Source organism: Urocampus carinirostris, chromosome 11 (genome assembly GCF_059441175.1).
Source record: "Urocampus carinirostris isolate Australia breed hairy pipefish chromosome 11, RoL_Ucar_1.0, whole genome shotgun sequence".
NCBI classification, from domain to species: domain Eukaryota; kingdom Metazoa; phylum Chordata; class Actinopteri; order Syngnathiformes; family Syngnathidae; genus Urocampus; species Urocampus carinirostris.
The window spans coordinates 2,163,570-2,176,190 of NC_142359.1; the positions used below are offsets into that span (position 1 = coordinate 2,163,570).

The 12,621-nt window shown below is 44.0% G+C and overlaps 1 protein-coding gene across 1 annotated transcript in view; it reads left to right on the top strand.

Annotated features, from left to right (window-relative positions):
• The first annotated feature begins 899 nt into the window (after positions 1–899).
• Positions 900–12,621, top strand: part of tmtc1 (transmembrane O-mannosyltransferase targeting cadherins 1) — a 33,778-nt gene continuing 22,056 nt past the window's right edge. The window contains exons 1-9 of the mRNA XM_088347545.1: positions 900–1,360; positions 3,521–3,698; positions 4,395–4,468; positions 4,545–4,721; positions 6,881–6,962; positions 7,830–7,933; positions 9,092–9,281; positions 10,655–10,776; positions 10,877–11,044. Of these exons, the coding sequence (XP_088203671.1) occupies positions 1,086–1,360; positions 3,521–3,698; positions 4,395–4,468; positions 4,545–4,721; positions 6,881–6,962; positions 7,830–7,933; positions 9,092–9,281; positions 10,655–10,776; positions 10,877–11,044 (1,370 nt within the window). The 5' untranslated portion in view covers positions 900–1,085. The remainder of the gene's footprint in view (positions 1,361–3,520; positions 3,699–4,394; positions 4,469–4,544; positions 4,722–6,880; positions 6,963–7,829; positions 7,934–9,091; positions 9,282–10,654; positions 10,777–10,876; positions 11,045–12,621) is intronic.

Sequence of the window (12,621 nt, forward strand, 5' to 3'; positions counted from 1 at the left end):
ACACAAAGAGAGAAATACACAAAGAGAAACAGAGAAAGAGAGGCAGAGAGAGTGAAAGAGAGAGAAAGAGAGAGAGAGAGAGAGACAAAGAAATACAAGAACAGCGTTTGTGAGAGGCACCTGGGTTGGAAACATCAAGTGGACGAATTTCAACCTCCAGCTCGTTTTTCTCTTGCACTTCCCTCAGCGTTTTTTGGATCAGGCCCATTAAGGGATTAAATCCGGCCCGTGGGCTGCCTGTTTGACACCCCTGATGTACCATGGATTCATTTATTTACCACTAGGGTGCACTGACAAATACACACTGTCCCTTTAAGTGCTACCCTAAGGGATAATGGATCTCATTCTCTCAATATCTTTTGTTATTTTCTTTCTCTTCTTCTTTGTCCATTACTGTGCATGTTTTTTTTTTCTTTCTTTATCCCTCTCAAATTTTCCCTATATTGTCCCTCTTTCTTTTTATCTTCCTCTTGCTTTATTTCTTTTTCTCTTTCTCCCTTTCTCGTTCTCTCTCTCTCTTTCTCGTTTTTCCTGTCTCTTTGTCTTTTTCGCCCTCTCTTTCTTTCTCCTTGACGCCCTAGTTCCCGGGGGACTTTTTCCACCTCCCGTTTGGCCCCCGAGCACAAAAGGGTCTGAGGCCCCTGCCGCGAAAGAACCTCTACCCATGTTTCTCATTTGCTTAGTCGCGGCATTCCCACACAGCTCTTCGCGCATGCGCGTGAAAGTGGGACGTGTGCCCTTCGCGAACACGGATCAAAATCGTAGAGCTAAGCTTGTTGAATGCCGTTCAGACTTTGCGCGCACAAACAAGCGCTAGTTTCTTCACTAAGTCGTCAAGATGAGTATTATATATTCCACGTATTTTTTAATTTATCTGGAAAAACAACTTAACAACTTAAACAAACGAAAATCCCTTTTGATGTATTTATTACATCCCGGTCGGTTCGTCTAAATTCCGATAGTACGCGAAGGCAGCACACTACGCCAAAACTGCTGTTAAAATCACCTCCCTGACCAAGCGGAATGGACGAATTTTTGACCGCCCACGCCTTTAATAGCACCTTAAATTCGCTTTTGGGGAAGACATGACACCCCCGGGAACTCCCTCCAAGCATCCTCAGAACGACGTCCGGCGGACCGGGTGTCGCTTCGCGGTTCTGGTGACACTTTGCGTGTTATGTTACTGTAACTCCATTAATGGCGAATTAGTCCACGACGATGTTTGGGCGATTGTCAACAACCCGGACGTGCGACCTGGCTCCAGTCTCCGGGACGTCTTCGCCAACGATTTTTGGGGCAAGAAGATGTCGGACAATTCCAGCCATAAATCCTACAGACCGTTGTGCGTCCTTTCCTTCAAGTGAGTTCTTTTTACAGACGGAACCAAAGTCGTCGATTGACGTTTCCTATGACGTCACGCAACGCTACTTTTTAGCGACACTGTATTGATAGTTTTTGGCGTGACGTCCCGCGCATACCCGTATGTAGACAGTCGGCCATAATGGAGGGGTCCCACAGACTTGGTGTGATGTTATCATGGGTCTACACCTGGGGTGTTAAACTCATTTTATCTCGGGGGCCTCGTGGTAGGAAAAAAATCTCCTGGAGCCTAGTAGATGAGAGAGGGTATGAAAAAGAGAGTAAGAAATAGGGATACGTAGAGAGGGAGAGAAAAAGATAGAATTAGAGGGAGAGAAAGAGGAGAAAGACAGAATGAAAAAGAGAGACATAAAGAGGGAGAGAGGGAAATGACTGAATGAAAAGGAGAGAGAGAGAGAAATAGGAGAAAGAATGAAAAAGAGATACATAAAGTGAGAGAGAGGAGAGAGAGAGAGAGGGGAGTAAGACAGAATGAAAAAGAGAGACATAATGAGAGAGGAAAAAGACAGTATGAAAAAGAGATACATAGAGTGAGAGAGGAAAAAGACTGAATGAAAGGGAGAAAGAGAGTGAGAAATAGGAGAAAGAATAAAAAAGAGAGACATAGAGTGAGAGAGGAAAGAGTGAGAGAGAGAGGGGTGAAAGACAGAATGAAATGGAGAGAGAGGAGACAGACAGAATAAAAAAAACAGACATAAAGGGAGAGAGAGGAACAAGACAGAATAAAAAGAGAGACATAGCGAGAGAAAGCGAGAGAGAGGAAAAAGACAGAATGAAAAAGAGTGAAACGGGGAGAGAGAAATGGAGAGAGAAAAGACAGAATGGAAGAAAGAGCGCGAGAGAGAGAGAGAAAGGAAAAAGATATAATGGAAGAGAAAGAGGAAAAAGACAAAATGAAAAAGACAGAATGAAAAAAGAGAGAGAGCGAGAGTATAAAGACAGAATGGAAAAAGATAGGCAGGCAAATGACAGAACAAAAAAGGGAGAGGGAGAGACAACAAAGAGAACAGATTAGAGAGAGAGGGGCGGGCAATAAAAGAGAGAGAGAGGGAAAAGCAATGAGAAACAGAGAGAGTGATAGAAAAACAAAAAAGACAATGAAAGAAAGAGGAAAAATACAGAATGAGAGAGAGATAGGACAGAGACTGAATGAAAAAGAGAGAGACATAGAGTAGGATCGGGAGAAAAAATACATTCGAAAAAGAGAGAGAAAGAGAGAAACAAGAAAGGGAAATAGTTTAAAGAGAAAAGACGGAAGGAGAACAGCCTTCCTCTCCTGAGAGCACCTAACTCTCAAATCATTAGATAGGGTTTTCAAAGTCAATTTTTTTGTCAATTATTTTAGAAGTACTTGAAATGCAAGGAATCCAAACTCAATTTCACACACCCCCATGTGCATACATTGATGACAATAGAGTGCAGAAGCACAAATAATACTAAAATACTAAAGAGTTTGATAGCCTCACTGCCTGGTGGATGAAGCTGTTAGTGAGCCTAGTAGTGAGGGAGTGGAGGCTTCTGTATCTCTTCCTAAAGGACAGGAGGCTGAAAAGGCAGTGTGCAGGGTGGGTTGGTGTAAATGTCTTGCAGGCAGGGGAGTGATACCCCGATTATCCTCTGGGTATCGAGGAGCAGCCCAGCAAATATGCCCCAAAATACTTAAGATGCAAGGGAGTCTTGGCGTGGGAGAAAGAGCTCATTTGATTATCTTCATCAGCGTACAAAACAGAAGTCTCGAGGTCTCGTTCGTCTTCAGAGACAATTGGCTTTTTATATCCTAATACAACAGTATCAGTATTACTTTCGCCCGTCCCCCTCGCTCTTGTTTATTATGCACGCTACCAGACAGGATGTTTTGTAACATTTCCAATTCTTGGAAATTGTTTGTGGTCGGCTCGACCTTGCATGTTCCCTGCCAAGAAGACTTGGCAAAGAAGAACGCCATTCTTTTGTCAGCCCAAGGCGATTATTAATAATATTCGCTGACATTTGCACTTGGGATAAACAAGCCGGATTTTCCCCTTTTTATATCCGAATGCGTTCCTTATGCAAGCCGACTCCATCAATCCACAACATGGGCTGTTCTAACCATGCGATGTAGGGCGTTTTCATTGTATAAACCCTTCTCTCTCTCTATCAGGTTGAACATCCTGCTGGGCGGCATGACACCTTTGTATTTCCACGCGGTCAACGTGTGTCTGCACTGCGCCGTCACCTGCCTACTGATGTACACGTGCGAGCGTTGCGTCTTTGAGGAAACTCACCTGGCATTTGTCACCGCCGTCCTCTTTGCTGTGCATCCTGTCCATACCGAGGCCGTGAGTTCATGACAGAGAACCACTTTATGTCATCAAACCACACCAAGTCATGGAATGCAAACCTATCTATCTATCCTGAGAGGGGTGACCGACAGCAAGACAAACGCATACAAAAACAAAGAAAATAATAAAAAGGGAAAAAGTAGCAAAAAACACACACACATTTTTTTGCGGACCATATCCTACCCAAACGCCCAAACAAGTTAGGCACCTAAGTTGGTCATGCTTTGGTCCCTCCAGATGAAACGGGACACGAGAAAGCGGCCGTGTCACTCGGGTCAGGGTGACACAACACACTCTTCTGTTCAACAGCAGGGCCCGACAGCTTTCGCTGGTTTACCCCTGCTGCATCATACGGGTGCCCTGCCTATCCCTTACAACGCGTCCAAACATCCCACTATCCTTTCACAATCATTCCTATCACTAACAAGAGCTCTAGCTTCCACTAGATTTAGACCTCTTTCCTGCAGTGCACTCATAACCCTATGCAGGTCTTCATTGACTAGAAATGCCGACCATTTACCATTTAGCATCTTGATTATCCTCAAAACGTTTGGAGGCTGACTCCCTATTGGTGTGTGAGTGTGTGTGTGTGAATGGGTAAGTGTGAAGCACATTATAAAGCACTTTGGGAGGTCTTCATTGACTTGAAAAGCGCTAAAGAAATGCAGACCGTTTACCATTTACATTTTGCAGGTGTCCGGTATAGTGGGGAGGGCTGATTTATTAGCATGTCTGCTCTTCCTGCTAGCATTCCTCTTCTATATAAGGTGAGTTGCGATGAAACCATCAAGGAGCTTTCAAACATATATAAGAAATGCTAAATTTAGTCTCTCCTCCTCTCAGGAGCGTCGGGGTGTATAGGTCTGAAGACTCGACACCCTCAACCGTGTCCGCGGGTTCTCTGCTCATCAGTCTGCTGCTGGGCACTTGCGCCATGTTGGTGAAAGAGACGGGCATCACCGTGTTCGGCGTTTGCGTGTTCTACGACGCCCTCGTGCTCTGCGGGAAGCCTCTTTTCAGGTGAGGAGAGCACAATTAACTCAACTTCAGGTAGAGAGTTCAGAGTCCTGACAGTCTGATGGAAGAAGCTGTCCTTGAGTCTACTGGTTCTCCCTCTGAGAGACTGCAGTCCTTTTCCCTGACGGCACCAGGTTATGGAGGCTGTGAGGTGGGTGGGTGGGGGTCACATGAAATCCTGGTGGCTTTGCAGGTGAGGCGGGAGTTGGGCAGGGAGAGAGTTCAGAGTCCTGACAGCCTGATAGAAGAAGCTGTCCTTGAGTCTGCTGGTTCTCCCTCTGAGAGACTGCAGTCCTTTTCCCTGACAGCACCAGGTTATGGAGGTTGTGAGGTGGGGGGGTGGGGGTCACATGAAATCCTGGTGGCTTTGCAGGTGAGGCGGGAGTTGGGCAGGGAGAGAGTTCAGAGTCCTGACAGCCTGATAGAAGAAGCTGTCCTTGAGTCTGCTGGTTCTCCCTCTGAGAGACTGCAGTCCTTTTCCCTGACAGCACCAGGTTATGGAGGTTGTGAGGTGGGGGGGTGGGGGTCACATGAAATCCTGGTGGCTTTGCAGGTGAGGCGGGAGTTGGGCAGGGAGAGAGTTCAGAGTCCTGACAGCCTGATAGAAGAAGCTGTCCTTGAGTCTACTGGTTCTCCCTCTGAGAGACTGCAGTCCTTTTCCCTGACAGCACCAGGTTATGGAGGTTGTGAGGTGGGTGGGTGAGGGTCACATGAAATCCTGGTGGCTTTGCAGGTGAGGCGGGAGTTGGGCAGGGAGAGAGTTCAGAGTCCTGCCAGCCTGATAGAAGAAGCTGTCCTTGAGTCTGCTGGTTCTCCCTCTGAGAGACTGCAGTCCTTTTCCCTGACAGCACCAGGTTATGGAGGTTGTGAGGTGGGTGGGTGGGGGTCACATGAAATCCTGGTGGCTTTGCAGGTGAGGCAGGGAGAGAGTTTAGAGTCCTGACAGCCTGATAGAAGAAGCTGTCCTTGAGTCTGCTGGTTCCCCCCTCTGAGAGACTGCAGTCCTTTTCCCTGACGGCACCAGGTTTCGGAGGCTGTGAGGTGGGTGGGTGGGCTCACATGAAATCCTGGTGGCTTTGCAGGTGAGGCGGTTTCGGAGCAGACCTTATTGCCTCGCCCCAAAATATGTAAAACAAGATGCAGGGAGAAGTCTTGGCGGGAGAGGGAGAGCTCGTTTATTTATCTTTGTCAGCGTACAAAACCGAGATCTCATTCATCTAAGAGACAATTGGCTTTTATATCCTCAGACAACATCTCGTATTACTTAGCACGTCCCCCTCGCAGTGACGCACGTGTTTATCTCAAAATGCACGCTACCAGACAGAATGTTTTCATCCTCTTTCGATTTTCCACACTACATTTTACACAATTTCTCGTTGGGGTCGACATAACCGCATGTTCCACGCGAAGAAGAATGTTATTACTTGGCAGCCCAAGGCGATTAATAATAACATTCGCTGACATTTACATTCGGGAGAAACAAGCCTGGAATTTCCCGTTTTAAACTAATGCATTCTCCTTATGTCAAGCTCGACTCCAATAATCCACAACAGCGGGAGTTGTAGCTGTCCATGAGGGGCGTGAGGGGGACACCAACGACCTTTTCTGCTGTTTTCCCGATGCACTGCAGGGTTTTAAGGTGGGAAACAGTGGAGGAACCAGAATTCTCTTGATGGTTCCTCTGTAAAATGAGAGCATGAAGGGGGTAGGGGCACTTAAGTTGGTAGAGAAAATACAGGCCCTGATGGTCTTATCTGACTAGGGATGTGATGTTATGACATGTCCTTGCTGATATGCACACCCAGGAACCAGGTTCTGCTCAAACTCCACCATTGATCTTTAACGGAGCATGCTTAGTGTGCGCCCCCCTGAAGCCTTGGTCACTCCTGTAGGTTGTCTCGCTGCCCATGACTAATTCCAACAATTGAAAAAAAAATGGTCCTAGGAAAGCCCTCTCACATTTTGCCAGGTACCTTTAAAAGGAACCAAGCCCGGTGCTTCAAATAATTCATTTCTGAAAGTGACCTGCATATGCTTGTCAAGCTAAAGTAGGAAAGGAATAGTTTCTTTTGTTTATGAACGAGGACAAACTTTCCTATAGAAATACAAACCTGGCTTACTGAAAAATCCTGGTAATGTGTGTCATTCTCTCTGTTTCTCAGTCACCTTTCAGGATCTGACACCAAACAGCTTTTCCAGTGCTGGAAACCCTTTATCAAACGAGCATTTGTTGTTTCGAGCTATGTGAGTGCCCTTTTTTTATTACTATGTTGAAAATTTAAAGGAGAAATATCCATGGATTTTAGTTATTTTACAAGGAATATAGATAGATAGATACTTTATTCATCCCCGAAGGGAAATTCACACTTCCAGCAGTATTCTTTTGTTGTTTATTAACAGATTAACAGGATGGGGTGCTGTGTTGTAGTTTAGCAACAGGGGAGTGGATGACGTCACACGCTAGGCCAAAAGTTCCACGTCCCTGCAGCAGATGGAAATCTTTGTGCCCAGGGTTACACCGCCTCGTGTTCATGTAGATAGCGAGTCCGCCTCCTCTCCGCTTCCCGCAGGCTTTTGTGTCTGTCTGTCCTAACAGCGCTGAAGCTGGGTAGCTCCGGGTAGCTCCACGTTAGCGTTCGTGATGCTAGACGTGAGCCACGTTTCTGTAAAACACAGCAAACTGCACTCCCTGTATGTACGCTTTGATGTTTTTCACCAGCACAGCCAGTTCGTCGGTCTTATTTGGTAGAGAGTTCACATTTCCCATGATTAAGGACGGTACCCAAGACTTATAACGCCGCTAGCCGCTTAGCTAGCTCCGGCTCTGCAGCCACGATAGGGCCCCCTCATTGCGCTGGCACGAGAATTCTTCAGGTCAAGGAGTTGATTCCTCGAAAAAACGCATTTTTTTGTGCTTTAAAACCCATAACCATAGGATAGAAAGTCATCCAAAGTGTAGGTGTCAAACGGGACAAAGAGGTACTGGAATTTTTTTTTTAAAAACGCTAAAAGCCCCAAAACGTTGAATCACTAGGATATGTCTCCTTTATCATAGATTGTATTTGTATAATCCAGTGAAATGAAGTTGCATCAATGAGTTGATTTTTCCAGGTACTGGCCATCGTCTCATTCAGACTATGGTTAATGGGTGGTTCTATGCCACATTTCTCTGAACAGGACAATCCCGCCTCTTTTGCACCCGAATTACTTACCAGGTATGTGGTATTTGTCCAATATTTTCCGAAAGTATTTCAAACTTTATACCTACTTTACAATGATACAAAAACGGAGAATTTTAGAGGCCCACTGTCTCCAACTGGCCCTGGCAATGACCAGGAAATCCAATTACCGTATTTTCCACACTATAGGGCGCACCGGGTTATAGGACGCACCCCCAAAAAATAGTTTTTGGTCCTATATCTTCCATACATAAGGCGCACCGGATTATAAGGCGCTACAATGGGAACGTCGACAAAACAGTCAGATGGTTCAGTCCAACTTCTTACCCCCTTAACATTCCCAAAGCTTGCAAAGAAGCAAATATGTGTCGTAGACACGTGCGGATGCGGTGTATGTACGATGTCACTCAAATGCATCGTTCCAAATATCATTCGGAAGGTTAAAGTCTTCAAGAAATGCCAACCATTCCTTAGTTTCTATTTTCTTTTTCGCTCGCAACTTTACTGTGCATATGACAATAAACACTTGGAATTGAGTTGAATTTAAGAAAAGACCCATCAAAGAAACATCGAGATCACTCTGAAACAAGATACAGGGAAAATATATAGCCGGAGTAGCTCACCGAAGTCGTTGCGTTCAATAATAATGTGCCACCATGGTCCTCTTATATCCGTGAGTGTAGTAAATCCAGGAGAGTAAAATATTTACAAATACAGAATGGTAAAACATGTTTGCTCTATGCCGTAGTGCAACCCAACGTGTGATTGAAATTCATCTTTTTCGGCCAATTGCAGGCTTTGTTTCGCCCCTTCAGCCTATGCGAGCCTGTAAATGATAAAAAGGATCCGCCCCCTTTACCTCCGAATAACTTTAGCCAATAGCGATCGATTCAAATGATGATTGACACATTGGTTAGCCAATGAAACGCCGGTATATAAATCCCAGCATACACCGCGGACTACTTGGCCTTTGGGGGAAAATCGAGTCGGCGGCTGCTTGCCTTTGTTTCGAGACCTTGCAACTTAATATTGATCCATATATAAGGCGCACTGTATTATAAGGCGCATGGTCAGTTTTTGAAAAAAAAAAAAAAAAATACAGGCTTTTAGGTGCGCCTTATAGTGCGGAAAATACGGTAAATTGCTGGGATGGTAAATGTTGACCTTCTTCTGTTTGTGCCTCCGCTTGTGCAGAATTTTGACCTACTCTTACCTGCTGGCCTTCAACACTTGGCTGTTGATGGCCCCCGTGGTATTGTGCTACGATTGGCAAGTGGGAAGCATCCCTCTCGTGGAGTCTCTGGGAGACGTCCGCAATCTGGCCACCGTGATACTCGCTGCAGGGATGGCCGCCCTTTGCCTGCATTGTATTCGTTCACTGCAAGTAAATACGCACTTTGAATTGGGATGCCAAGACCAATGCTTGAAGTTTAAATCCTGTAGGGATTTTTCTAGCTTTAATTTTGAAAATCGTTCGGATTGAAACGAATTATTCTTTACTGCAATCGGTAAACGAATTTGCCTCTAGGTGTTGCTTGTGCTCCACCATAAATCTTTTTATTTCTTCAAAGGATGCTAGAATTTCCTACACTGATTACTTGAGCTTTTTGAGTTCTGATATGAATTACTAATACCAATCTCTTTATCACTGTCTCTTCCTCTTTTTTCTCTCTCTTTCTCAATCTCACTCTCTTTTCTTTCTTTCTCTCTTTATATCGCTTTCTCCCCTTTCTGTTTCTCTTTTTCTCTCACTCTTACTCTCTTATATCTTAAATCACTGTCTCTCTTCTTTTCTCTCTTTTTCTTTCCCTCTTTTTCTCTCTTTTTTACTCTTTTTTTTTTCTTTCTCTATTTCTCTTACTTTTGTTCTGTCTATCTTTCTCTCTTTCTGTCTGTATCTCTTTAATATACTAGTCCGGCACTCATGAGAGTTTTTTTCGACCACGTGGCCCTCAAGCTATTTCTCTATTTCTATTTCTCTATTTCTCTCTTTCTCTCTCTATTTCTTTCTTTCTCTCTTTCTTTCTTTCTTTCTTTCTCTATTTCCCTCTTTTTTCTCTCTTTTTCTCTCTTTCTTTCTTTCTCTATTTCTCTCACTTTTGTTCTGTCTATCTTTCTCTCTTTCTGTCTGTATCTCTTTAATATACTAGTCCGGCACTCATGAGAGTTTTTTTCGACCACGTGGCCCCCACGCTAATAGGAGTTAGACACCCCTGCGTCTAAGTGATGGTGCTTTCAAAGCGGTCTGGAATTTGTCAACACGCTGTCATGAACCAGAACAGGATCAGGACCCAAACACGTGACGTTCTTACAGAAGCGTTTTATTTTATGGGAAATGGGGAGTCATGCATGTTAGGCAGCAATCTGGCGTGGAAATACAGGAAGCCAGAGACCGACGAGAACGATTCCAATTGTCCGAGTTGATATCGGACAGATGGGGTCGACACCGGACAGGACGGGACAGACAGGACTCGTATTGAAACAGGATATCGAAAATAAACAGGACAAACTAGACGGGAACAAAAACTAGAGAAAATAATAAACAGGACAAAAATAGACGGAAACAAAACTGGAAACCGAAATTAAACAGGACAAAAATAAACGGGAACAATACGGGACAGGAAATACCCACAGGAAAACAGTATCGAGTCTTATAACAGGTCATCAGCCTTATCTATTACCATTGTTTTTTTTTCATCTAGTATTATTAAGTAAAAAACCGATGATGGATTTTCTATGTCTGTCTTTTGATTGTAGAGACAAAAGAGTCCCGAGGTGTTGATGGGACTCTTGTTTCTGGTCTTTCCTTTCATTCCCGCCAGTAATCTTTTCTTCAGAGTGGGTTTCGTGGTCGCCGAAAGGGTTCTATACATGCCGAGGTGAGCACGTACGGGTTGCCGTCGCGGGTCCGAATCCCGAGCTGACCAAAAACCTTTCTATCGTTTTTCTGTCCTGGGATTCCGTTCCCCTCTGCCGCAGCATGGGTTACTGCATCCTGGTGGTCCACGGACTGAGCCGTCTCTTTTCGTCGGTGGGCCGTTTGGGTACCGCAGTACTCGGTGCCTTCATGCTCCTGCTTCTGCTGCTGCTCTCCTGGAAGACTGTCCAGCAGAACAAAGTCTGGCTCTCCAGGGAAGCCCTGTTCAGGCGAGTGCACCACACAAATCGGAGACACAACATTGTGACCAGTCTGATGGGCGGGGCTTAACCCAAGGAATTCTTGCCTTGGTTAGAAGACAGAGGAAAAGAATGCAGTTGTGGCTTTTGGTTGTCGTCGTGTTGTTTGTTTGCGTACCAGAATGGGAGAAAAAACTGAAGCGATCGTAAATTGAAGTTTTACAGGATCCCAGAGGACATTCCTTCTCAAAGAAAATCAAAACAACAAACAAAAAAATTGTTAAATGTATCTAATAAATTACTTGGATTGTATTAATTCATTACATCCACTACAAAGCATCATCTCCAAACAGAAGAGCAGCTTCAGCCACAGACTGCTGTCACAGTCTTGTTCCACGGACAGACTGAGGAGATTATTTCTTCCTCATGCCATGAGGCTCTTTAACTCCACCCGGGGGAGTCAAAGCCCACATGAAACCCCACCCCCACATTGGCATATTACCCTATTTTTATTAACGTGTGTATTTTTTGTAGCACTATTTAAATACTCTGTATCAACACGTTATATTGGGTATTTTTGTATTCGATCTCTTTTGTTTTATTATTTCATTTTCAAACACAAGGATACTGCTGGAAGTGTGAATTTTCCTATAGGGATGAATAAAGTATCTATTTATCTAAATATCTAGACATCTATCTATCTAGACATCTAACTAGACATCTATATCTATCTATCTAGACATCTATCTAGGCATCGATCTATCTAGACATCTATCCAGACATCTATCTATCTAGACATATATCTATCCATCTATCTAGACATATATCTATCTATCTAGACATCTATCTATCTATCTATCTAGACATCTCTCTAGACATCTATCTACCTAGACATCTATCTATCTAGACATCTATCAATCAATCTATCTATCTATCTATCTAGACATCTATCTAGACAGCTATCTAGACAGCTATCTAGACATCTATCCAGACATCTATCTATCTAGACATCTATCCAGACATCTATCTAGACATATATCTATCTATCTAGACATCTATCAATCTATCTATCTATCCCTCTAGACATCTATCTAGACATCTATCTAGACATCTACACGTCTATCTAGACATCAACTATCTAGACATCTATCTAGACATCTATCTATCGAGACATCTATCTATCTAGACATCTATCTAGACATCTATCTCTCCACCTAGACATCTATCTCTCCATCTAGACAATTAGACATCTATCTAGACATCAACTATCTAGACATCTATCTATCTAGACATATATCTAGACATCTATCTATCTTGATTTAGGCAACACGCGAACAGTTAGAAAATAAGATATTTTGCCCATATAATAAGTAATATGCACTCGATATCAACAACCGTAAATGTCTAATTTCTCTTACCTGATCTGAAGTGTGCGCTGCAATCCCGAAGCATTTTTGATGAGTGCCACGGTCCAATCTTTTTGCTTTCTATGATCAAGAATGTTCGCCGGGATCCTGTAAAACTTCGATTTACGATCACTAGGGCATTTTCTCCGATTCTTTTCCTCTGTCTTCTAACCAGCGCAAGTATTGTTTTGCTCCCAGTCT